The sequence below is a fragment of the Tiliqua scincoides genome, chromosome 4, assembly GCF_035046505.1.
Source record: "Tiliqua scincoides isolate rTilSci1 chromosome 4, rTilSci1.hap2, whole genome shotgun sequence".
In the NCBI taxonomy this organism is placed as follows: Eukaryota; Metazoa; Chordata; class Lepidosauria; order Squamata; family Scincidae; genus Tiliqua; species Tiliqua scincoides.
The window spans coordinates 157,417,727-157,444,189 of record NC_089824.1 but is presented as its reverse complement, the minus strand read 5'-3'; the positions used below and the strand labels follow the sequence as shown (position 1 = coordinate 157,444,189).

General features: G+C 39.2%; 1 protein-coding gene across 2 annotated transcripts in view; it reads right to left on the bottom strand.

Annotated features, from left to right (window-relative positions):
- Positions 1–1,208: 1,208 nt before the first annotated feature.
- The window catches only part of EPS15 (epidermal growth factor receptor pathway substrate 15), a 64,440-nt gene continuing 39,185 nt past the window's right edge, over positions 1,209–26,463 (bottom strand). The window contains exons 13-25 of one of the 2 annotated variants that reach the window (XM_066623622.1): positions 23,563–23,635; positions 19,596–19,757; positions 18,864–19,061; positions 17,740–17,931; positions 16,482–16,565; positions 16,148–16,235; positions 12,238–12,273; positions 9,940–10,067; positions 9,059–9,128; positions 7,854–7,930; positions 5,517–5,679; positions 4,803–4,969; positions 1,209–3,345 (exon numbers count right to left, since the gene is read on the bottom strand). In XM_066623622.1, the coding sequence (XP_066479719.1) occupies positions 3,199–3,345; positions 4,803–4,969; positions 5,517–5,679; positions 7,854–7,930; positions 9,059–9,128; positions 9,940–10,067; positions 12,238–12,273; positions 16,148–16,235; positions 16,482–16,565; positions 17,740–17,931; positions 18,864–19,061; positions 19,596–19,757; positions 23,563–23,635 (1,585 nt within the window). In that variant the 3' untranslated portion in view covers positions 1,209–3,198. The remainder of the gene's footprint in view (positions 3,346–4,802; positions 4,970–5,516; positions 5,680–7,853; positions 7,931–9,058; positions 9,129–9,939; positions 10,068–12,237; positions 12,274–16,147; positions 16,236–16,481; positions 16,566–17,739; positions 17,932–18,863; positions 19,062–19,595; positions 19,758–23,562; positions 23,636–26,463) is intronic. The other variant, XM_066623623.1, reaches the window with a different exon arrangement.

The following is a 26,463-nucleotide window of genomic DNA, read 5'->3' as shown; positions in this document are numbered from 1 at the left end:
AATGTTTTATGGAAGACCAAAAAAACTACAATATAGTGTACTCATGTATGAAACGGTTTGAGATTCAAAAGCTTGCTGATAAGACAATGAAGTTAGTAGATATGTCACATTGTATTGGCAACTTTCAGTCTCGAAAGACTATGGTATCGCGCTCTGAAAGGTGGTTCTGGCACAGTGTCTAGTGTGGCTGAAAAGGCCAATCCGGGAGTGACAATCCCTTCCACACCGGGAGCAAGTGCAGTCTGTCCCTGGTCTGTCTCCCTGGCTATGGGCCTTCCTTCTTTGCCTCTTAGCCTCAGACTGTTGACAAAGTGTCTCTTCAAACTGGGAAAGGCCATGCTGCACAGCCTGCCTCCAAGCGGGCCGCTCAGAGGCCAGGGTTTCCCACTTGTTGAGGTCCACTCCTAAGGCCTTCAGATCCCTCTTGCAGATGTCCTTGTATCGCAGCTGTGGTCTACCTGTAGGGCGCTTTCCTTGCACGAGTTCTCCATAGAGGAGATCCTTTGGGATCCGGCCATCATCCATTCTCACGACATGACCAAGCCAACGCAGGCGTCTCTGTTTCAGCAGTGAATACATGCTAGGGATTCCAGCACGTTCCAGGACTGTGTTGTTTGGAACTTTGTCCTGCCAGGTGATGCCGAGGATGCGTAAGGTCAATTAATATATGTATAGAGAGAAGTCTAGGATCAGGGCAGAGAGCCAAGAAGATTAAGGTGACCATCAGCAGGCTGATTAAGCAAACCTTGGGCTACAGGAAGAGCTAATGATAGACCAGAGGCCGACTGGAAGCTTCCATGTTCAGTGCTGTCACCTAAAAGAGTTTACATTTGTCTATTAGCCAGGGTTGTAGCATAAGACAGTTGCTGCTCTTGAATGCTATTTTGGTTATATGGAACTAGAAATAGTTTCTAGTTTTGATGAGAAATCACAGCACAGATAATTATGGACCAGCCCTCTTGCAATGGCATGAGAACTTGATGCAAACGGAAGGATGAGAAGATTATCCCTTTAAACGATGTACAACACTCACACACTATACTTCCTCTGGAATAAATAAAACTGAGTTCAAAAGCTGGCACAATTTGTTCTAAATGTAATTATGAGATTTGAACCAATAACTTTGGTTCAAGTTAGAACATTATCTTGTTTCTTATCTGAGTGCTTCCACAAAACATTATTGTTTACTATAAATAAAAAGACCCACCTTATTACTTAAACTGTTTTATTCATAATTACAGACTATTTTTAGAATTTTAACAAATTACTATAAATAGAGGCTAACCCCACCTGAACAAGTTCTTAAATGCCTTTTAAAAGTAATGCCTTTTAAGCTGACACAGCAGTGGTTTACTTAGAAGCCTTTGAGTAAAGGTTCTGTAGTCAATCAGTAACATGAAATGTTACATCAAGTGACTCAGAACTTTAAATTCTATACAGGAAAGCTTGATATATATAAATATATATTATATACACACACAGATATTATATTGGTCCACCAGGTATACACTTAACAAAAAGTATTCTATGTGGTCCAGTTAAACATACAATATGCACGATCAATGTTATTACATAGTGTATGTAGATAAATTATGGGTATTTAATACTTGCAAGAGGTTTTGCTAGATTACTTCTTTGAGCAGGTATTTTCAAAAGCTGATTTCCCAGTGCAAAAAAAAAAAAGCTTCTTTAAATTCAAGAAGAATTGAGCGAACTATCCTCTTGAAGAGATTCTTGCAGCAGCATCCACAGGCAACTGGAAAAATTTAAGCCCAATGGTGGTGTCTAAGCAACCCCTTGCAGCAAAAAAGTGTTGTAAAATCCTTTGTCAGGCACCAATACCACAGGTTTTGAGGAAAAAAACAATATTGTAAGGTGTAGCTCAACTGTTCATTTACTGAAAATAAGAAAGCCATTTGGATTGAGTTTAATATTCTGAACAGAACATATTATAAAGAATAGGCAAATAAGTTACTTTTATTAACATTTAATCTTAAATTTGACTCGGTGACAATAAAAGATATTTCTGTTTAAGGTGCAACTATCAGTTGGCATTCAATAAATTACATATAACAGCAAAAGACTGTTGCAAACTATGTTTTCATGTAGCCTACTTCCTACTCTACTTCAAATTCAGCTGTCAATTTGCCAGTTTAGTCGCATATTTCACAGATGAAATTGGCTCAATTAGCAGTGGGGCTTCAAAGTTCCCAACCATGAACTTGGCCAAACAATCTCATTTTACTAATCTCCCTAGGAAAAAACCTAAATTTGCATTTTTACATCTGACAAAACGCTAATTCAGTTTCAGACACAAAACTTCCTGTATTGGTAAACCTAGATTTTCAATTAGACGTTTACGAAGCAGTTGAACCCTTTATTAAAAAGAAAAAATATGCACAGAAACCCGGCACCAGTCACTATCAGCTGTGTAAAAAGTATAAAAGATTTCCAATGCTATTACTAACTAGATGAGAACATTTCAAACAAGATTCATCTAGAGTTGTTAATTGCGAGTTTTGGCTGCTCACAGGAATGGCCCTGCTTACAGGTATAAATGCGTTGCTATCCAGAAAAAGACCACCTGAAAGAACTACAATCTTCCGTCTTACAGAAATTGGCAAAAATGACCCTTCTGAAGAGAACAGCTAAACAAGAAGTGTAACAAATATTCTATTCATAAAAAAATAAGAAAAGATCAGTAATATGTGACCCTTCCATCTCTACAGGGACAAAGGGCTATACAATGAATTCGTTGTATGCAGTTATACACCTGTGCTTTTTGAATCTTCAACACTGTAAAGGAATACATCAGCATAAGAAAGAAAGGAACTTGTTTTAAAAACAGCCTTTTCTCTGGGGGCTTACACACATTCCTGAATAGGCTGTTGTGCCTCATTAATGCTATAAATTTTAACATAATAAACCACTATCTTTTTGCATTAAAGAAGTTACTTTGGTGTAATGATATATAGCGCAGGATGAATCTTGAGAAATACAATTGGAAGCTTGCTCCATTTAAGAGTTATCAAATGAGATTAGTGAATATGAAAAAAGATATTAAGTTTCTTTAAAAAAATCACATTTGCAGGAATTTAAAGCCTTTTATACTTCTGTTCATACGCAACTTCTGATTAGCTTTACACATAGCTTAGCTTTTCAGGGAAAGGAACAGTGGTTGAGGCAAGACAAAATTCTTCATGCTTCTGATATTTCAGATTTACTGAGTGCAATAGCTAGTTCCAAATCTTCTTGCTCTTGTTGTTTTAATCTTGCAAGCCGCTCTTTCTCCTCTCTCTCACTTTCTCTCTTTGCCCATTCAATCATGTCTTCTTCAGTAGGATACTGAAAAACAGGAGCCCTAAATACATTAACAGCATGTACAAGTTTTATAGGATTCTGTCTTCAAGTACACTGGTTCAAATTGTTATCATTAAAGACCCAGTATCTCTCTCAAGCCTAAATCTGCAATTTATCTCATTCATTACTTCATGTTTGATAAAGTGAAGAAAGGCACCATGTTTTAATCCAAACTCCCAAGAAAAAACTAAGCATGCATAATTAAGCTTGCAAAAGGCATGGTCATCACAAGGCACTTGGCTACTGGACATTGGACATGGTAATTTTAACTAATTAAACCAAGAGTGACAAAAACCCACCTTAATGGTTGGATACAATATCATTAATGCTATTTAGTTAAGCAAAATCACAAGAGATTTGTTTTTTTAAAAAAATCATACAAAGTCAGCTGCCTCATGGAAGGAAGGTACTGTTCCTCGCTCTCAAGCTTAAATCCCAGCTCAGTAGGAAAGAATTCAAGTGACTTCCACGCAACAGAGAAACCAAAGGATCCCAATTTCACCACTACCTCAACCTGCTGATCAGAGTAGCAGGATTCAAACATGATTGAAATTACTAAGGCCAAATACATGTATAGCACACAACACAATTCACAATTTTAACTTTCTAAGTATAACCATATGTGAGCAAATCAACTCATTCGATCATGAAATGAGAACATGCCTAGAGGGCTTTTATGAAATTGTTCGCCTGTGGCTTCATATTTGTCACAGCATTATACTAGAAATGCACCATCTCAAAAAAAGTATGTTCTACGTATAATTGGTTTGTGTGCCATGCCATGAAATGTTTAGACCCTCACAGTACTGTTTTTTCCCCCCTATGGTAGGGTTGGTTGCTGCCTTGAGGCATTCTTCTAATCAGCATGCTTACCAACCTTCTACTACTCAATACCAGCACTGGATGTCTGGGCCAACACCTTCCACGCCCCCAACCAATCTTGAAGGGTACCACACAAGTGGCTGACTACCAAGGAAGGAGCTTGATGACAATATTTCTTCTGTCACACTATCCATTTATATATGTCCTGTATGAGATTAAGTATTTCAATGGCAGTTGTAAGTCTAACATAAGGGCTGTATTTTCTAACTGTTGAAATGTTACATTAACATATGCATTAGGAATAAGTGCAGTAGTTGGACATACAGGTAAGTAAAAGCTTAGGCACAGCGCACAGAAAAAGACCAGGAAACTTTCAAACAGCATTTATTCTTATGGTTGTTTAATATATTAAACACATAATTAAACAATATTCTACAATTGGCTACATTTATTCCAAGAGTATGCATTATTATAATCTTCAAATGCAGCATTACTAATACTAGGATTACTGCATAGTATGGAACACATTTTACTAACAAGTCTGAAATGTTGGTAGCAATATTCACTACATTTTCATTCAAGTTAACTTGGTGCCCCCCCTTTCAATCCCATTTACTTACAGCACTGAAATTAGCAAAATTGCTGGTGTCCATCTCCTTGCAAACCCCAGTGGGAGCAAATGGGTCAGCTTCCTGTTCTTTGGGGCTATCACAGCCTAGGAAGGGCTGGAAGGGATCATTCAGTTTAAAGGAATCTGAAGACTCCAATTTGTTGATGGGTCTTTTTCCTACACCAAAATAATCACTTCAGAATGATTATGAATGTGGCAATCTAGCCAATATACAATAGTGTTTTATGACACACCATCCTTTAATTTTGCCCCAAAATTACACATAGCAGTAGACAAATTAATTTGGTTTCTAAACTCTTTTAATCATGTCAGGGATTTTATGGGGGGGGAAGAGAAGGGTATAATTATTTTGCCAATGTTTCTACTCTGCAACTGGTTCAATATGCGTAACAGTCAATCTTTTCAATTAGACTGCATACTTGAACCTGTTTCAAAACTGGTTTCAGCTAGCATAATTAATCAAGTTTGTTTTTTAGCCAGAAAGTTTTGTTATGGAAATTTAACAGACCTGCTTAAATTTATGGTTCCAGATATATATTTAAGAACCCTTGACCTATGTTCTCTCTACTATAAGCAATCTACATGGAATTCGTTTTTACTGAAGTAGAAGGAGAAGTTCTTTCAATATAAATCATGAAACAAATAGCACACTTGACTCTCACACACAATGCCATCTTTAATGACCAACTATGCAAGCTCTTACCAGGTGGTGGAGGACAAGGTCTGGTAGGTGTTCCAATTTTGGGAGGCAAAGCAGGAGGAACATCTTCAGTTTTGGCTGGAGGTTCCTCAAATACATTTTTGGTTATGACCATACTGTTGATAGAACTTGTTGCAGAGGAACTAAAAGGATCCTCATTGTTTGTCTTCAAAAAAAGAGAGAAAGGTAAAAATGAACAGTCTTTGGATTACTTCTTTCAACACCACCCTGTCAGCCCCCCCAGCTGCTACTATTTTATTTTCTTTCATCATGCAATAAATAAATTCAACAACCTATAATGCAATTCAAATTTAAAGCATTAGTGCTGACTTTTAAAGGATTAAACCAGTAGTTCTCCAACTTTTAGCACTGTGACCCACTTTTTAGAAAGAGAATTTGTCAGGACCCACCAGAAGTGATGTCATGCTGGAAGTGACATCATCAAGGAGGAAAAATTTTTTAACAACCATAGGCTGCAATCCTACCTACAAGTACCCAGGAGTAAGCCCCATTTACTATCATTGTTGAAAGCATTTACATTGTAGCCTGCTAGAGTATAGATCTCCCCAAACGCAGTCACATACCGTGTTGGCATCAAGTCTAATATACTGAAAATAAAATATTGAAATGAATGGGGACCCACCTGAAATTGACTCATGACCCACAGTTTGAAAAACACTGGGTTAAACCGTTTGGACCAAGGATATCTAAAAGGGCTGCCTTTTCCTCTGCCTTTAGGCATTTCCTAAAATGCCTGCATTTTAAAATCTTCTTCCTATCTTGTCATAATTAAATACAGGGTATTACCTGGAATAGGTCTTCTCAACAGTGGCACCAAGTTTTAGGAACTCCCTCCAGTACGAAGTTATTCCATTCATACCCTTACCCACCCACCCTCACTGTTAACCATCCAATACCAGGGAAAGGCCATATATGAGACCTTATTATAAGTCTGAAGGAAATTCTTTCCTTAGTTGCCTTGATGGACTACTTCTGCTGGGCTTTTATCTTTGCTGCTATCTATTGCTGTTTCTTTAATTAATCAATTGACAGTGCAATTCTATGCCCATCTAGTCAGAAGTTCACTGAGTTCAGCAGGTTTTATTATACTCAGTTCAACAGGCTTTACAAGTATGTACGTATGTACAGGACTGCAGCACTGAACTCCCAACTCCCAACATAATACACTTAAAACACAATCCTATACATGTTTACTCAGAAGTAAGTTCCACTATGTTCAATGGGATTTATTCTCCTCCAAGAATGAATAAGATGACATTAGTGGGTTGAATCCCTAAACATTCTATTGCTTACAGAAGGAGCCCCAGTTGTGCAAAGTAGGGTATTTTCACCAATTTTCCCTTACCTCTGCAGCCCCTGAAAATTTGGTCCCAAAGCTTGGGGAAACCCTCAAAAGCAGATTATTTGGTAGTGCAGGGAATTACAGAGGAAAAGGAAGATTGGAAAAGGAAGAAGAGGAACAATCCCTCTTGCACAAAAAGGCTTGTTCCACTCACAGAAGATGACCTTAGAATATAATTCAGTATTGATTTAGATTTTATTTTTATTAAAACCACTTTTGTAAACTCTTTGGGCTCAAAAAGGCAGGATCCAGTCTAATAAAATACTTAAGTCCATTTCAGAAAAGAGTTCATCAACCACTGCATTACTCCAACACACTTCTTGAAAAGTCACAGTAGTCACTTCAGTGAGGAAAGAGCTCCATAACAGAACAAGCTCCCAGTTCATGTTCTGCGCACACACACAACAGCTAACAGGGTTCAGGCTGGATTAATGTACTCTGTAGCAAACAAAACAAAACGGTTGGAGTACAACATCACATAGCTATATCACACACAACTGTCTGATAAGGTTGAGTCAATTCTTTCTCCTGCCCTGTGCAATGACCCATGCTTCATTTTCCAACAGCATCCCCTCTGCTAATGTACAACTCCAACCCTAGCTTGGGATGTTTGGCTGAAAAACCAGCCATTGCACAGATATGCAACATCCAACAGCTTAAGAAACAAGAACATCCACTATAAAGATAATACAACCTTTAAACAGAAACAGAGAAAAAAGGGAGTCAGTCAATGAGATGATGTCTGTGAGAAGTCAAAATAAGCATAACTTTGTTAATTGCACTGCTGTCACAGAAGGCTCACAAGCAAGTAACCCCAAAGCAGCTCAAAAAGAGGAACTGAATCTGTGAAGCCATCAGCTTGATTTGTATTCACCCTGTGTTGAAGTTGGTGTTTTATAGTAATCTGGAGCAGCTGGTGTCTCAGTTACTGCAATAATTCTAAGCCTTTTGCATTGGCATTAATCATTTCAAGTTACCTTTGTCAATGTGCTGAAGTCAGCAAAACCACTTTCAAATGATTCATTTCCAAACAAAGAGGCAAAAGGATCTGTAGCTAAAGTAAGCAAAAGAACAGAAGGGGAAAAATGAAATTCCAGTGATTAACAAAACCTATATGAAAAGGCAAGACTCAAACATCTACTAGATAAAGCCTGCTTTTTAATTGATCTTCACACAGATGGTCACCCAATCTCAAGCTCATGTTAACTCAATTTCTCAAATTGTATCAAATCTCACTACATTCCCTACTCTCCCTTAGTTGTGTGTGAGCCCTGATGGTCAGAGCCATAGAATGGCTGAAAACCTGAGCTCTGAGCTTTAGCATCATCCCCCATCACTGGAGATTATCACCGCCCAAGACACTAACTTCAAATCAGCTGGCGGCTGTCTTGAGTGGGGGCAAGACAGAGGGTGTGGAAAGGGTTAAGAGGGTTGAGGACAGGGTCAAGTCACAGGAGACAGATGGAACAGGCAGGAGAGAGGGCAAGGAAGGTGAGAAAAGGAGGAGCATCGGGAAACAGGAAAAGATGAAGTTATGGAACCTTGGAAAGGTATGGAAAGGGTGAGAAGGGGCAGCCCAGGAAACAGAGTGGGACAAAGAGGGAAATGACAGGAGGGTGAGGAAGCCAGCAAGAAAACTGGGGAAGGGAAAATTAGCCAGGTTGGGGAATGCTGGAGAAAGAAGGATGGGAAGGTCACCCAGACAGGCAGAGCCAAGCCAACACCCTGCAACTTCCTCACCAGACATTTCCCCCCTTGCGCCCAGGGGCTGGCATGGACTATAAAGTGGCAAGAGTCTACCTGCATGAAGCAATGACAGGTAGGCATAGTGGCGGCAGCATGTGGAGCAGAGGGGACCCAAAGATTTATCTGTAACACTACCTCCCTTTTTGGGGTGCTTGTAAACAAATCTCTGCAGTGCAAAACTCTGAAGCCTCCTTTGAATCCAGCTGGGAAAAATGTAGTTCCCCAACCCATATGAGGAAGACCTTCCTCCCTAGGAAGAAATGGCAAAGGGCAAGAATGCCACATTTGGAAATAACTTTAAACTACCTAAATTCTTAGCAAGACTATGCTTGATGAGTATGAACTTAGACACATATGAATACTTTCTACACGTTTTAAGATTTTCAGCTAAGAATTGGTCTATGACTTTGGAATATTTATAATTTGAGTTACTTGCCTGGGTCACTCGTTGCAGTCACAGCAATTCCACCAGGAGCAAAAGGATCGTTATGCTTCAATGTTTCTGTCTAAAGTAAAAATTCATTAAGATGGTTTGGTGCAAATCTTCATATTTTCAGCATTAGATACGTTCACTTCAGGATCAACATTTTCAGGTGACTAGTTCAGCTGTATTTCTCAGTTTCCAGAATCTTCCTATGTTGAATGGATCTTTAGTAAGTCAATATTTGCCAAAGGAAGATTTTAAGATAAACTGAACACCCAGTAAATTGAAACCAGAAGTCTTAGTGGCATGTTAAAGTATATTCCCTTACTTCCATGCAACTACTTTGAACTGTGACTTTCTAAAAATTATGTTGTTCTATGAATTACAATCAGAATATAGAGTGACCAATTTTTCAGGGTTGCTGGGCAAGAAAGCCTCAGAACTGCTCGCTATGCCACCACAGTTACTCAGACACTGGCTATTATATATAAGCACTCTGAAAAAATGACTTAACTATTAGAAAAGTCATGATTGCTACACTGTTCATAAATCCGAGAAGATAAGAAGCAAATCTACCATTTAAACAGAGAGGTTTCAAATAAGATCTATTTCCAGTGATGACATTCCTCTGTATTCAATTTCCCAGAAAAGAATCAAATAAGCTATAATATTTGCAGACTGCAATTCAAGATAAAGAAAACTGGATTTTCTAGGCATAGCATCACACAACTTCAGTCTCATAAAAGGATGACAATGCAGCTGCAATAGAGAGAAATGGCCTTCAACACAGCCATGTTCATAGAGGAAGAGGAAAAAGCAGTTCACAACGAATTTTAAGCATTTCAAAGCAAGGCCTACTGTGTACATGGGATTAGACCTTTTCACAGACTTACTGTAGAATTACTGTTGCTGGTTGCACTGAAGGGGTCACTGCTTCCAAAAGGATCAGCGGATGATTGCTTAAAAAAGCAATCAGCAGCAAAAGGATCTGAACCTTTGAAAGGATCGCTACCAAAAGGATCTTTAAAACAAAACAAAGAAACGTAAGTAAAAAATAAGTCAGGATTATTTTACTGAGGCACTATTTAGCATTCTCTTGGAAATATACAGAAACTAAAGAGCAGCCTTAATATAAATCTTGCCCATGTAAGTAATTCTTATCAATTACAAACTTGTTTTTGCAGAAACACCCAGCACAGGGATGGATTGTTGCATGCTTCCCCCACTAAAAGCAAAATACATTAGTAATTGGGTTACACAATGAGGACCCTGCCCATGTGAGTAGTCCTCCTTCCCCCCTTCACTTCTATTATTATTATTAACAGTATTTATACACTGCTTTTCAACAAAAAGTTCACAAAGCGGTTTACAGAGAAAAATCAAATAACTAATGGCTCCCTGTCCCAAAAAGGCTCATAATCTTAAAATACGCGAAAGAACACCAGCAGACAGCCACTAGAAAAGATACTGCTGGGGTGAGGAGGCTTTCTATAAACTTTTTGCAGTAAGAGAAATGCTTGCAAGCTACTGTTATTTGTTGCCTGAATCTCATATTTATTGTCCCTTAAAACAACCATTGTACCACAAAAGTGGAGGATAGCTAATGTCACGCCAATCTTTAAAAAATGGAGGGAGAGCGGACTCAGGAAATTACAGGCTTATCAGCCTAACATCTGTCCCAGGTAAGATGGCAGAAAGCCTAATTAAAAAAACCTAAAACCACATGGAAGAACAAGCTTTGCTGAGGGAGAATCAGCATGGCTTCTGAAATAGTAAGTCTACAAATTCTTTAGAATTCTTTGAACAGGTCAACAGGCATGTGAATGTGGGAGAACCCTTCGATATTATATATATATCTGGACTTTCAGAAGGGGTTTGACACAGGCCCTCACCAAACACTCCTGAGAAAACTTCACAGTCAGGGGACAGGTCCTGTTATGGATTAGTAACTAGTAGAAACCAGGAAACAGAGTGAGTGTAAATGAGCAATTTTCACAATGGAAAGTGAAAAGCATGAACTGACCCCAATGATTAGTCTTGGGACTAGTACTTTACAAATTGGGGGAATGGACAGCACAAAGGCAGATGCACTTTAATGCAAGTATAAACTGATGGACATGGGGACAAGAAATCAACATTGCACAAATACACTTTTGGGTTTTGAGCTTTCTGTGACAGGTCAAGAGAAAGATCTTGGGATGATGGTCAAAAGCTCAATGAAAATGTTGACCTAGTGTGTGGCAGCTGTGAAGGTTTGTTCTATGCTTGAGTTTATTTACAAAGGATTGTGAATAAAATGGCCAACATTATTATGCCATTATACAAATTATACATTAATGGCATGTGGACATGCAACACTACATTCATGAATGGAAGGACATTTCAGTGACAGAGCAGTGCTCTGCCTGAACTCAGAACACAGACCATTAGAAAGAACTTAAGTGTCCTTGAATATTTATCGTAGTTCTGCTTGCGCAGACTCTTAAACATATTTTTGTTGCTCATGTTAAGTCATAGATAACTGGTTTTTAACAGGGGTAGTCCATCCATGCAGCCAGCTGCAGTGGGCTGGGGTGGGATGCCCATGCCTATCAACCACCATCTCAAGCCCATTGCCTGCTTCATCCAGTCACTGCCCCATCATTTTGCAGAGTGAGAGAGAAAAAGACCAGAGTGTGGCTTCACCTTCTCCAGTGGTTCCGAAACTTACTGGGATCATGATCCCAGGCAATCCCACCTTGAATGTCGAGATCCAAGATGGCTGCACATGGGAAAACCGGTAGGAGGGGCCACTGGGGACTCACAGGGCACCCGGGTGAGCACGTTACAACTCCCCAAAGTGTTGCAATTAATACTTTGGGAAACTCCTACCTTCTCCATGCTCCAGCAGCACTACGAAAGATAACAGTGGCACAGCTGGAGGAGGAGGAAGCCACCACTGAGATTCTGTTCATAGTGGCCTCCTCATCTTCTAAACTGGTCAGGAGAGGTTCTACTTCCAGAAGACTCCCTGCCAGCCAGTTTAAAAATGGTGGCAGCAGCACAAGAGCAATGGAAACTGCGGTGTGGAGTGTGTGCACTGGCAATGGACAGCAAAATTTGGTGTCACTTCAGACATGAGATCAACTAAGCCTGATTAATAATCCCCTGTTGCATAATTATTCAGATGTGGAAACAAAGAAGACACTCACCAATCTTCCCAAAGGGATCATCTTTGAAAGGATCACCTATTATGAAAAGTGAGACACCACGTTTAAGTGCTTTTCCCCATCACTTTGTAATCTTAGGGTCAAGCAAACAGTTGCATTTAACTGTAACAGATACTCATGCTCTGTGCAGTTGAGAAATGATGAACCACACATGTGCAGGCTAGCTACAAAATCCTCCAGAGTACCAAACGTAGTCCCTGTTCTTCCTTCTAGGACTTACTTTAGAGTAACATGTTTATATTGCCCTTTGCATATGGCACTTCCCCCCTCTTTCCAATGAGAAGAGGATTGAAGCATCCCTTCATTCTCCCCTTTTGCTGCTATCTCCCCTACTCCCCACAAGCAAGGGCTGCCCTTTAAAGATGAAAATAAGGAAAGGAGGAGTTGTGGCAATGAAGGGCTCCCAATGACAATGGTCAAGGACACCATCTCACCTAACAAACTCAGATAATTGAGATCCACATAGGTTTTGTGATCACATGTTTAAAAACCCACATATGTTTAAAAATTCACAGATTAAGAGGGAAACAAGTGGGAAAGTGATGCTTGAATATTCCATGACATGAAACCCACAGGAGTGTTAGCTTCTTAATGTGGTATTTATTCCCTGAAAAATGCTCATTACCACATCAATTTCAGCACAAGCGGTCTGGGCCTAAGTTGTTGAAGAGGCTTGTATTACATAAGTTGGAGCTTCCACAACAGAGAAGATGGGTTATTCTACTGTGCACAGCCATTTAAAGAACTGTCACAAAACCCAATTCTGCACAACTTTCTTGAGCAATCTCACAATGGGAGAGTAACAAATCAATTTACCAGGAAGTGTGAGCTGAGACCTCACGAAAGACCCCTTTCAGACAAACAAAACAGCAGACAAACAAAAAGATACCTTTTCATAGGGCTCAATACATTCAACAGCTTGGTGGGAGGGACTTCCTTTTCAGTTGTTCTTGGGGGGCTGCATTCATCAGATTGGGACCATTCTGGTGGCATTGGCATTGAATTCCTAACAACCTATCCTTTACAATGGACCAAGGCACAGTTGTTTGCTTGTGAGTATGCATGATGTGGCTCACTTTCATTTTCCATAAGGCTCAATGCATTTTGTTTATCTGCTATCAGTTTGTCAGTTGCAGCTTTGCAACCCACCCACAATCAGGTCACAACCCACCAAGTGAGTCCCAACCCACAGTTTGAGAAATCCTGCCGCAGAGGATATTGCTAGGAAAGAGGTCTTTCACGAGGCCTCAGCTCACACTTCCTGGTAAATTGGTTTGCATTTACTTATGACTAAGCAACCATACCTTGGCTCATGTGAAAGATCAGGTAAAGGGGAGTGCAAGGCTACCAGAATGGTCTCAAACCAATGAGCTCAACAAGTGCTCCAGAAGGCAGCGCCCCCACCATAGTACAGTCAAAAGAAGTTTGAGCTGGTAAGACTTTTTTCTTTTTCAGTCTTGTAAAGCTAGGTGGGTCCTGATGGTGTGTAATTTTAAAAAGTACGTTCCAGTGCTAAAAGGAACCACTGCTTTATTGGAAAGGGCTGCTTTTTAGATTCCCCCTCCCCCACAGTGGAGCCTCATTTCCTCTCATTACTCTGGGTTTTAATGCAGTTTAGGGGGAAGTTTGACTCTCAATCCATTCCAAACAAATACATTGTATTTAAAACTGACTTTGTTCCAAAACACACTGAACTAGCTTAACTTCAAGAACTTGAACTGGGTAGTGCTGAAAAATCGTATGGTAGCTTTATCTTCAGGATGGGGTTGAGGTTTTTGCAGTCTGGCTACAGAAAGAATTCACTAGGTGGATTTTAATATCTAGGGAACACAGCACAATTTCAGTGCTTGCCATGGGCAATTTCAGTGCTTGCTGCATTCTCAGGAAAGCACTTCTCACTTGATGCTCTCACTTCTCGTGGGTCCCAGAAGACTATCATTCTAAAAAGTGGGACCTAGTGCTAAATGTTTGAGAACCATTGCTCTAGAGCAAGGGTGTCCAAAGTTTTTGGCAAGAGGGCCACATCATCTCTCTGACACTGTGTCAGGGGCTGGGGGAAAAATAATTTACATTTAAAATTTGAATAAATTTACAAAACTTTACATAAATAAACATATTAAAGATGAACTTATATGAATAAATGAAGGTCTTGCAATAGCTCAAGGCCTATAAAGGGCCTTGCACAAAGCAACACTGCCCTTTCCTTTGCTGCCGCTACTGCATCACAGACATGAAACAGCTAGCAGTGGAGGAAGCCCTCATCCCACAGCTCACGCAAGAGGTCAAACAGTCGCCTTCACGCTGAGAGCAGTTGCGTTGGGCCGGTGAGGGCTCCAGCAAGTCTCCAGAGGGCCAGAGGCTCATTGGAGACTGGGGAGTCCCTGAGGGACCACATGGGGAGTCCTCGAGAGCCACAAGTGGCCCCAGGGCTGGGGTTTGGGCACCCCTGCTCTAGAGAGTACGTTTGCTAAAGTCATTTGGTCACATTGCTACTTTGCAGATGTATTCTGCCACAAAACCTCTCAAGATTGAAGTTTGGGTTCTGACAGAATCTGCATGCACATCCAAGGGATGCTGGACTTCACCTAAGCTATACTGAATTCTGATGGGTGAGAAACAATTCACCTGAAAAGAGTTTATGCAAAAGTTATTTTTTCTCCATTTTCCCCAAAACATACACAAATAATGGAGGGTCCACCCTAAAGTTTCATGTCTTGTAAATAAAGACAAATGCATAGTTCAGACATGGCACTAAACCAGGAAGCACTGGTCCATGCATTAACATGTAACGCTTAGATAGCCTCAGAAATCTGCCAAAACCTTTGGATACTCTTCTTGCAAATCACGAAGACCACAATCACTGATTATTGTTACTTCTTACATGATGCACAATAAAAAATACCCAAAGATGCACCAGTGCACAGAAACCAATGGTAAGGTTCTTTGCGTTATAGTATTTTCCTTCCAGAATGCCAAGGACCAGTGTACATGCCAATACTGAAAAGTCATTCTTAGTCTTGCATCACTACTGAGAAGAGTTCAGTATGTCTGGGCCCTTGTCCAAATGGACATTCAATGGTGCACAGAGAATGAGTATAAATTCACTCACTCTATTAAAGCGCACATGGGATAGTGAGAGAGATCACAAGGTATATATGAATGGATTGCAATATGCAAGACAAGGAGAAGGTACAGGTTAGGAAACCAAACAGGATCTACTGGTTTTCAGGAAGCAAGTGAAAACCACTTTTCATTCAGAGTCTTAAAATTAAAATGTTTGCTTCAACTTTTTCTTTTACTCCTTATCTTTGTATATTTTTATTCTGTATATAAGAATAATATTCTATTTTATTTAAATATAATAAATATTTTATTTCCCTTGGTGGGTTTTGCACCTGCGGATTCGACTCAATGCATGTCCCCTGACCTGCACTGACGACTGAACTTACTCTTCATACACAATTAGAGGTTTCTTCTGGAAAAACCAGAAATGCATCAGACACCTCCTACAGGTGTTCTGAGATGCAGGGAGGCCATGCACTGTCACATCCAGAGAGTACAGGTTGGCCCACACCTGTGGAATCCATTATCTGCGGATTTTGGCATCCACAGGCGTGTGGGAACATAACCCCATGAATGCTGATGTCCAACTGTATAGCGTTACTGCTTGTTTCATTTATATTTACTGCAAACCACTGAGTGGGTCTTGCTTTGGAGTGGTAAAGAAATTCAGACCAAGCAACCATCCTCTCAAGATGAAAACTATGACTTCTTAGACAAAGTCCAAAATATGTGAGTTCTGATTGTACAACCTACAGTAAATGCAATTCAGTTTACTGGCTCTACCACTCATTACAGCTAACTGGTACAAAGAGAAAAAGAGGTAACTTACTACCAACAAAGGGGTCAGATTCAAAGAAGTCTAAATTGGATACTGCAATCTGGTCAGAAAGCTGATGAGATTCTTCAAACTCATCTTCCTAGGAAGGAAAACAGATAGGTATTTTATATACTGCAGCAGGTTTATAGAAGGCACTGTATACATTATTTCATTCTTCCTCCAACAGCAATTGACTCTAGACAAAGAGAGCTACCACTGAAATACTCTGTAGTATTTTGATTGTTCTACTTCCCACTTCGCTCCTCTCGAAGAAGTGTATTAAATTTCTGCGGCACTATGAAGATTCTTTGCAGTGTTGTGTTTTAAAAATGCTGTGCAAACCTACTCTTTTTTTAACATCTGGTGGCAGGACCTCTTTTTCCTCTTCTTCTTCCTCTTCTGTGTGTGTTATTTCTGTACTATCCCGGGCCTGAAAAGCAAAAAAACTTCACATATGTAAAAGTGTCTCTCTCCACTCTGATACATAATGTTTTAGAAACATAAGAAGAGATGCATGCTAAAGGTTACAGACTGTATAACCTGTCTGCAGAGCAAGGGATGTCAGACATGTTTTCCATCCTCAGAGACATTCTGCTTACACAGGCAACCCTTGCATGAGCAAAGCACACCTTCTGGGAATGGAATACCTGCCAATGACATCCTGAACTCCACAAAGGTTAGGGTACAACCCTACAATTTCTATCTCAATGCACCTACTAGAACACAAAACATTGTTTTGACCAGACTATACAGAAATACCATTCACAGATCCTATTCACAATGCACATATTCTCCAACACATTATCTTCTAATTTAAGAGAAACTAAAAGTTAATCTTATAATTTGTGGAACACACTAAAAAAAGTGTGCCACATTGTTTAATATAGTATAAATTACCTACACCTGAAAAGTGTAATTAATAAAACAAAACCAGAGTTACTATATCCAAAAATAGCTTCAGATTTTTCAATACCAGGAGTGGTCAATTCATCACTAACAGCCATTTCAGAAAACCGTGAGGCAGAGAACTAAGGAAGTTAGTATAAGTTAATTACATGACAATATTTTCCACCAAGGTAGCTATCCACTAAAGTGGACACACTATAAAGTTAGTAGATCTTGAGAATGGAAAACTTGAACTTGACTTGAAAATGAGTCTCGGCATATGGACACAGACATTCTTCTGGTTTTGTTGGGTCATGTTTAATCTATTGAGAACATGAAGACACACTGGCCACTGTAATCCTGGAGGCTAGAAAATGAAGGCATACCTTTAAAAAGGGAGAGAAAGTAAATTCCCCAAATCCAAGCAGAAAATTGCTGGGAGGGAGTGCATATTCTGAATAGTACGAACAAAAGAGAAACAATTAAGAAAGCATATTCAACCCTCTTCCAAAAACTCTGAACCAGATTATTCCAAGGAAAGTGTACTGGAACAAGAGAACTAATGTAACAAATCTATACACGCATCCTGTTAAAATTAATCTGCACTTTCTTGGAAGAGAGACCTTATTGATGGGTTCATCTATATTTGTACAGGTACAAGGCTGGCTACAAATCTTGATCCAATTGTATAATAAAATCTAGACACCTCCACTACTCACAGGAGATTCATGATTTATTTGTACAGTATCTGCTGAACTCTCTTTCTCAGCATCCACATTAAAGTTAGCCGTTTCACCACTGCTGTTGCTAGAATGATCCGCATTCCCATTAAGTAGTGCACTGTGTGGCTGAGCCTCCCAATTAGGCTGGCTGATTTCCAATTGTTTGAGAGCAAATAATTTTGACTGCACCTGTAAAGAGGAATTATATAGTCTTTAATAGCAGCAAAGAGGATGGAAAATAGCACATGCAGTGTCCCAATATGCTCACAAATGACACACTTAAATTTTTCAGAATTTGTACTAATTTTAAGTGGAAGATGAAAAAAGTGAGTCAGATGTGTGTATATCTTGGTGTCTCTTGGGAAGAACCTTACTTACCTGCCTTGCAAAAACTCAACAAGATTAATATGGCCCTCTGACTATCCCTGCTAACTGAGCAAAGAGGTGCTTTTCAAGCAGTGCTTCTCTTATATGTTTAGCAGGGAGAGAGTAACTGTCCCTCTTTATTCCAGCACAGTGTTTTTTCTAATAGCTGTTGCTGGTGTTTCTTCTGCATCTTTTTAGACTGTGAGTCCTTTTGGGGCAGGAAGCCATTTAACTTCTGACTTTCTCTGAAAATCGCTTTGTGAACTTGTTTTTTTGAAAAGCAGTACATAAATATTCTTAATGTAGGCAAATCCTTTAAATAAGATGGAATTGATAGCAGCTGTGTTGCCTGGAATTTGATTTGTAATGCCAAGTATTGGCAATAACTCAGTGACTCGGATCTAAAGTAGTGTGAGCACAATTCTGCTTGCCAGTTTCTGTATCCATGAGGCATGGGTAACACTCTTCTGCATATGGTACAACGTTATTTCAGTGCAAAGTTGAGAGCCATACAGGAATATATGGCAATAATTTTATTTAAAACCTGGATAAGTGGACAAGCTCAAATGCAGAAAACGAAAATGAAACCATAAACATCTTAAGCAATATTTTGGCACTGGGGATCAAATTTCAGTTATTCCCAATGATGTGAGATAACATCCCATTAACAAAAAACAGTACAAAAGCAAAGAAATGAGAAGTATAATGAAAAGTATGATGAAAAAGTTTGTTCTTTTTGAAAGAAAAGTCCTTACTGAAACAATTTCTTGCTGAGAGTCCTGAAGATCTTGCTGAAGAGGCGCCAACTCCAACTTCCCTGTCTCCACACATTTCTCTAGTTCTGCTGTTTCCAGCTGTAGCCGACTAAGCTCGTCTTGGGCTTTATTCAGGTCTTCCTTGCATGTTAAGATTTTAGACTCCTGATCAGTTATTTCTGCCTTCAGTGTTGCAATCTATAGGGGTTGGAAGTTGAGGTCAAGAAGAACTGCACAAAATATTTCTTATATACAGGTGCAGCCTATTTATTCACAGATTTTTACCTGCGAATTTGTCTCAATGCCAATGGGGTGGGGGTACTGAAAGTCACATACACCTTTGCCTCCTTTGCCCTCAGCCAGGCAGCCCAAAACACTGCAAAAAGGCTCCGCCTCGCCCTCACTCATGTTTCCATGAAGAATCCAAGTTATGTCCTCTGACATAACAGGAACTTGGATTATTAGAAATGCACAGGTTCATGGAAGCATACCAACAATAAGAGCCACACTGGAATTAGGGCAAGATAACTTTCTCATCCTACTCCAATTTTTCAAGTTTTTAATCTAAAAATTCGCTATGAATAATCATTCATTTTGTTCTTCATATAACCAGAGTATAACCACATTTTCACATTACATCATTCTCTTTTCCAGATCAAATACTTACAACCTTTGCACAATGAAGAGCTGAAGAAAACATGTGTGTTTACAAGCAAGTTGCCAAAAACCTACCAAACTGGCCTCCTCAGCACATTTTTGTCGAATTGTGTGAAGCTGTTCTTCCAGTTTGGCTTTCTCCTCATCAAGACCATTAAGGATTTCCTCCGCTTCTTGCTTTTGAGCCAACAGCTTTTGCAAATTATTGCTCTCCCTTTTTACTCCATCCTGAAGATCCTGAAATATTTTTTAAAAGGTAAAATGGTAAGCATGCAATACATTCCTTTTAATGAAAGACAATCCTAAAGGGAAAATAATCAAAGTAAGAAACAGGTGAAATGTAGGGGGAAAGTTTATAATAGTGAATATGGAAAAAAGCAGCCAATTAAGTTTTCAAGTCAAGCTTTCAGAAAGAAAAACAAGTCAATCAGACCGAACACACAGAATGTAAGACACTCTAGTTGAAGGAAGAGGATAAGTTACAGAACATACTGTATTCAGAAAAATGGTTAACCTGTGTGCTTAGTAAATAGTATGGTATGGAACACAAGGCATTGGGAGAGATAATCCCAGGTGGGTAAAACCTGGTCAGGAAATTGAGATTTCAGGCATCCAAATTTTGACAAAACGCAACTTGGGTGCAGTTTCTGAATCCACACCCAGTTCTGGTCCAGGGGGGGAAGAGGAGAGGCAATTTATATTTCACATGTTACAGCCTGTACTAGCAACTTCCATCCAGGCATTACACCGAAATCTGCAATGAATACTGACCCCTCTAAGAATTGGCTGCCACAGTACCCCTAAATCTAGTCTGAATTTACAGAAGTATACCTTGATTAACGCACTTGGTTCCACAGAATACACATGCACACAAGTTCTATTGCTACATCAAGTCATGGTTCAGTACTGCGAGAACAAGCCTAAAAAAGAACCTCAGGGTTTTGCACCTCCTTATATGCCACAATTCCCTCCATTTATGATTTACTGCAAATTGTAGCTTACCATTTTGTCCAAACTGGCTAGTCCCTGAAGTAAAGGCACCATGGTCTACAAGGGAAAGGGGTGCAGGAGGGGGATGAGCCTGCCGATCTGGTCTGGATTACATGTGAACCAGTTCCCAGGACTGCATCTGTACAAGTACAGAGGCTTTTCTGTTTTGTTTTTTCCCCCCTATTACCTGGCAAATGCTTTGTAGACCTGAAATTTTTGTCCATATAATGGAGCAACTCTCACCTCACAGAACAGAGGGATGTCCATATACTGGATTCCAGGAAGGGAAATGCTGACAGCATTTTTATCCCAAACATGGGCACTTCACACAAAGGCTCAAGACCTCCCTCTCTCCTGCCATTAATGAACATGTCAGTGAGTCACTTATACTTTAAAGCTCCCTGTGGCTAAAGGGTATTGGTATTATTATTATTATTATTATTATTATTATTATTATTATTATTAACAGTATTTATATATTGCTTTTCAACTAAAAGTTCACAAAGCGGTTTACAGAGAAAAATCAAATAACTAAATGGCTCCCTGTCCCAGAAGGGCTCACAATCTAAAAAGATGCCAAGGAATACCAGCAGACAGCCACTAGAACAGATAGTGCTGGGGTGAGGCGGGCCGGTTACTCTCCCCCTGCTAAAAAAAGGAGCACCCACTTGAAAAAGTGCCTCTTACCCAATTAGCAGGGGTATGGAAGGAAGCTATACCAGCAAGGGAAGCCAGAATGGTTACTTATGGTACTCAACAGAAAAAAAAGTCAGACTGGGTCCCAAAACAGAGAGGAATATGGGGAATTAAACTGGGACTAGATTACATATGAACAAAGTAAGCCTTGTGTTAGAAGAAGCTGGTTTTAGTTCCAATGTCCCAAAATCATGCAGCCAATATGAAATGAATACTGCACACACTTGTTTTGTACACTCACAGCAAACTCTACTGATGGAGCAATCAAGATAAAAGTGAAGTCATTAAATGTGTTAACTGCAATGTGCTAACTGCATTAAAGCATGGCATTTTAAGGGATTATCAAAAAACTGATCTAAAATTAAAATGAATTTACATTAAAGATTAGATATTACTGCAAGCTGGAATCAATAAACATTTTCACCATCCAATTCTGCTTATTCTGAAATGGCACATTTAGATGGTGTTCCTAGTTAAAAATTTGCAGTTCTGAAACAGCATTTTTATGTAAGAACCATTGCCTTTCAATCTGATCAATGCTTTTTCTAAAAGTTGAGTGGAAAGACACTTAATTTCTCTTTCCAGTTGAATAGCTGCATGTTCAACTATTGCATGTTGCACTATGCATGTTGCATAGTGGCTGGGGCAGACACTTCGTAAAACCAGAGCACAAACCCAAACCTTGCGAAGCTCTAGCAAACAGGTTAACCCCCTTTGAGTCTCTAAAATTCTAGTCTCTGAATGCTCATCCTCAAATCTGCAATTCAGAAATTTATGTAACTGATCTGCAACATAGGTACCTTGCTATAGGGACAATACACTTGACACTGAACAACTGCACATCTGATTGAGCAAGGAAGCACATCTTGGAAAATTACCCTGCATATTAAAACATGTATGGAGGAGAATATTTCCCCCATTATGTAGAAAGAGCCCATTATCACATCACAATACAAAGTATCAGCTTCTGACTCAAGATGTACAGTGTTCCTATATGTGGAAGAATTAATACATAGACACTGATAAGCAAGCAAATTCACTTAATATCTGCCTTTTATCATAACAGGAAGAACTTCCTTACTGGAGTAGGCCTACTTACACTGTGATCCTATACACTTGTGTTCCAATGTTTTTGGGACTGCTGTGACATCATAATTGCATGGGAAAAGCAGTTAAGTCCACAAGGCAGAAGAGACTCTAAACACCTAGTTTTAATCAGACTAGCTACTCCAACATACATGAGAATGTCAGCATTACCCCACATTCTTCTGAATCCTACAACTTATTGTCTATTAACAATGGTACTACTATCTGGGAATTTTTAAGCACAAACAAGAGAGACTTCCATGAACACCAAGACTCCTGGGTGTACACACTATGTATGACTATCAAAGGAAGGGTCTTAAATATATGGTTTTACTGAACAGTTGGAACTAGCCCACTGCAGACAATACTCCATTACTGAACTATAAAAGCCATAAATCAGATATATTTTGCTATTAAGAAGCAGCAGTTACAATTACTGTTCACCACCTATCCAGGAAGACAGCTCAAACAGAATAAAACAGCTTTATGCAAAATACTGTCTCATTTTTGTCTCACCAGAAAGAACTGCTGCTACCCAAACAAAAAGACTGCAAATGAACGATCGCACTCTGATCTAAAATGTATCCCAGAATCCTTGAAAAGCAGATTTTCGTTTTAAAATCAGAACATGAGCTGCACATACTCTGCATTTAGTTGCTAAATAGCTTAATTTCCACAACTTGGAGGGATCAAATATTTCCTTAACGATTAGTTAAGGATAGTGTGCAATCACAGATGGATAAATCTCCATGACCTCAATAGCACTTATGCCTAAGAAACTAAAAGGCAGGTTTACATCCTTAACAGGTATATTAAATGCAAGCTTTACTTGTTTCAAACCATAAACAAGAATGAAAAAAAACAAAAAACCCTGAATCTGTTCTGGTACATGATGCTTAATACAATTCTAATATAACCATCAGAAAGAAGAACCACCTCTTACAGCAAATAAAGTGCCACATTTTCCATTATGCAGTTCACCATGCCCAAAATATATTCCTACTATTTAACACAACCTCATTCAAGTCTCAGTTCCAAAGGCAGCAGAATACATTCATAGGCATGTATATGAATCATTTATTTTGCAAGTACATTGGAAAAGGACACATCACTTGGAGTCCACTGAGCCATATATCAGAACATCACTAAACTGTGCATCTATAAAGACAAAGAAGTGCCACGTTATCTGCAGGTAGTGAAATATAAACTGAAAAATGTTCATTCATTTTCATTTCTCAAAGCACATCCAGATCCCCAAAAATCATATTACCTGGACCTCACTTGTCCTCCGTTTGATTTGGTCTTCTTTTTCTTTTAGGTCTTGTTCAACATTAGTCTTTTCCCTAGAAGACCAGCAAACAATGCAAGAATATTTTAGAACATCAGCTACACCGGGTACAGTTATCCAGCCCCCTAAGCCAGTCTCTCTTTTTAAATACATAGTGAAACATTAAATTTATAGGAGACTATTTTTATTTCTTTATACCAAAAAAAAAAGAATGCTACAGTATTAAAATGCAAAAATGTCCACTCTCACAGACATGGATAGGAGGACATAGCAGCTTAGAGAAAGCAGAATGGAAAAAAAAATCAATGAAATACTGTCTTCAGTGATCTCACTGTTGCTATGGAACATTGTCTGGTGAAGAGAGGGAGGGACTGCATCAGCTCCCATGTGCTTAACCCTTCTACAACCAGAACTGTTCTAATAAGGTAAGATACATAAACTTCTGTTGCAGGCAAAAATAGCATAGTGGTTCAAGACATACACAAGTATTAATATTCATGCTGGCAAAAGAATGTACATCATAACCAAATACTAGAGCAAATGTTCTTCTCCAGTTTTAGATACATGCAACAAAAAGCAGTTATTCACAACAGCTTTGTGATCGTGGGTTGGAGGCAAAGAACCATGACCTGGAAGATAGTATTTGTAGAACAGTGCTAGTAGATACTATCAGAAGACTTCATAAAACTGTGATTAAAAGGTAGGTTCTAAAGCAGCTCTTCAACTTTTGCCAGAGATGGCAGAAACATGAAAATATTTTTGGATTTGGTTCCGCTTTCTTTATGGAGTGCACTAGGGGGAGTTGTAGGGCAGACCTTACATGAATGAAAAACCTTTTCTGCATACAAAGGGGCACCACTGGATTATGCCCCAACTATCCACACATGGAACCAGTTGCATCAATTCAGAATTACAAAATGCATATTTTCTCCAACATTAGTATTACTACTTGGGCTAGTGCCAACATTAGTAAACTCTTAACCATGAAACCAGACTGCCTCCTCAAAGGAATTTCCTCCAAAGTATTAAGTTATGCAATGTTAGTGTTAATTGTTCCAAAATTAAACACTCTTAAAGCCAACCAAGTTTCTTTTTATTACTAGCCACCTACAAATCTTGATGCATTCCAATTCAAAAGGACTCTTGTTTAACACTAACCACTGTTCATGCCAGTGCAAATTCAACGGTCAGTTAGGGAAGGAAGTGCCCAGCATTTTGATCCACTCTCAACCATGGTTAAGAATTCAGGAATGTTACATCTAGAAAAGTACCTCACTTAGAGCAAAAAACAAAAAACAGTTTAAGTTGAAAGGTTATTCAAGCACATTTGATTTTAAAAAGGGTCAACACTCTCCCCCCCCCCTCCCCAGATGTGGGTGCATTATTTTGATAGGTGATCATGGGTTGGATCTGCTTCAACTGAAAGATGCCAGTTTGTTATAAGCAATAAGTGAGTGAGGGCGGGATGCACGATAAGTCTCTGATCATTTTCAAAGGCAATATACTAAACCCAAACTCATACATCAGTTTTAAACTGTTTTTAAATAACCACCCTTGTTTGCCTTTTGATAGAAATTATCCCAAGATTATATCTTCTCAGGATGTCTACACAGGACTCCTGTCTTCAGGAGCTTCACAAAAAGCCACACACTGTACCACCCATACTCTAAAAAGCATCACCTATGCTCTAAATAGCCGCCTTGAGTCCCTTCGGGGAGAAAGCCAGGGTAAAAATAAAGTTATTGTTATTGTTATTATTATTATTATTATTAAACAGTGTTTCTCAAATTGTGGGTCAGAACCCACTAGGTGCCAATTTCAGGTGGGTCCCGAATTTCATTTCAATATTTTATTTTTAATATACAGGTTGTCCCTCGTTATCCACTGAAGTCCTGTTCCAGAACCCCAGTGGATAAAAAAATCCTTGGATTAAAAAAGTGGAAAAATAGATTTAAAGACCCACTTCCAGGTGTCTTGCCCCTCCATTGCTCCTAATAAGGTCATGCCTTGACATCTGCAGGGGTTTGATTCTGGGACTCCCTTCTGATACCATAAAATGTAGTTAAAAAAATTAAAAGTGCATCCCTTAACAATTGTGGTTTAAAAGCAGCTTTTCTTATTGTTGTAGAGATGCAGTCAGCAATTAGAAATGCAAAGGACCACCACCTGAAGAATGGAATGATAGCCTGCATGACTGTCTCTCCACAGCAGTAAGAAAAGCAATTTTTTTAAACTGTTATTTTAAGGAAATGCATTTTTCCCCTTCTCTAGGGATCAGCACATTCCTTCTCATTTGCAGTGGCCATTCATGTTGAGTCAAATCCATGTATAAGAAAGTTGGACCTGTATTAGACTTGATACAGCCATGGTATGTGACTGCATTTGGGGAAATGTTACAGATCTGTACTCTGAACAAGCTACTACGTATATGCTTTTAACAATGATAGTCAATGGGACTTACTCCTGGGTAAGTGTGGATAGAATTGCAGCTTAGGGATTGTTACAAATTTTCCTGCTTGATGATGTCACTTCCAGTCATGCCATCACTTCATTCCAGTCATGCCATCACTTCACATCACAGACTCTCATTCTAAAAAGTGTGCCCCGGTGCTAAACACATGAGAATCACTGCTCTAAAAAGCAGCATTTCAAAGTCTGCTTAAGACCTTTATCTAAAAAGGCCTTACGCTAAAGTAAATCCAATTTATTCCAATGGAAACTGCATCTAAGGAAGTATGTGTAGAATCAGAATTTAACCCCTAGGTATGCTTCCCCACCCACTTTATCCAATGTCTATTACAGGATCTCTGAAATCAACATTTTCAGGGCCCAATACTGAATCCTTAATATTGTCATTAGGGTAAAAGCCTTTACAGTTACAAA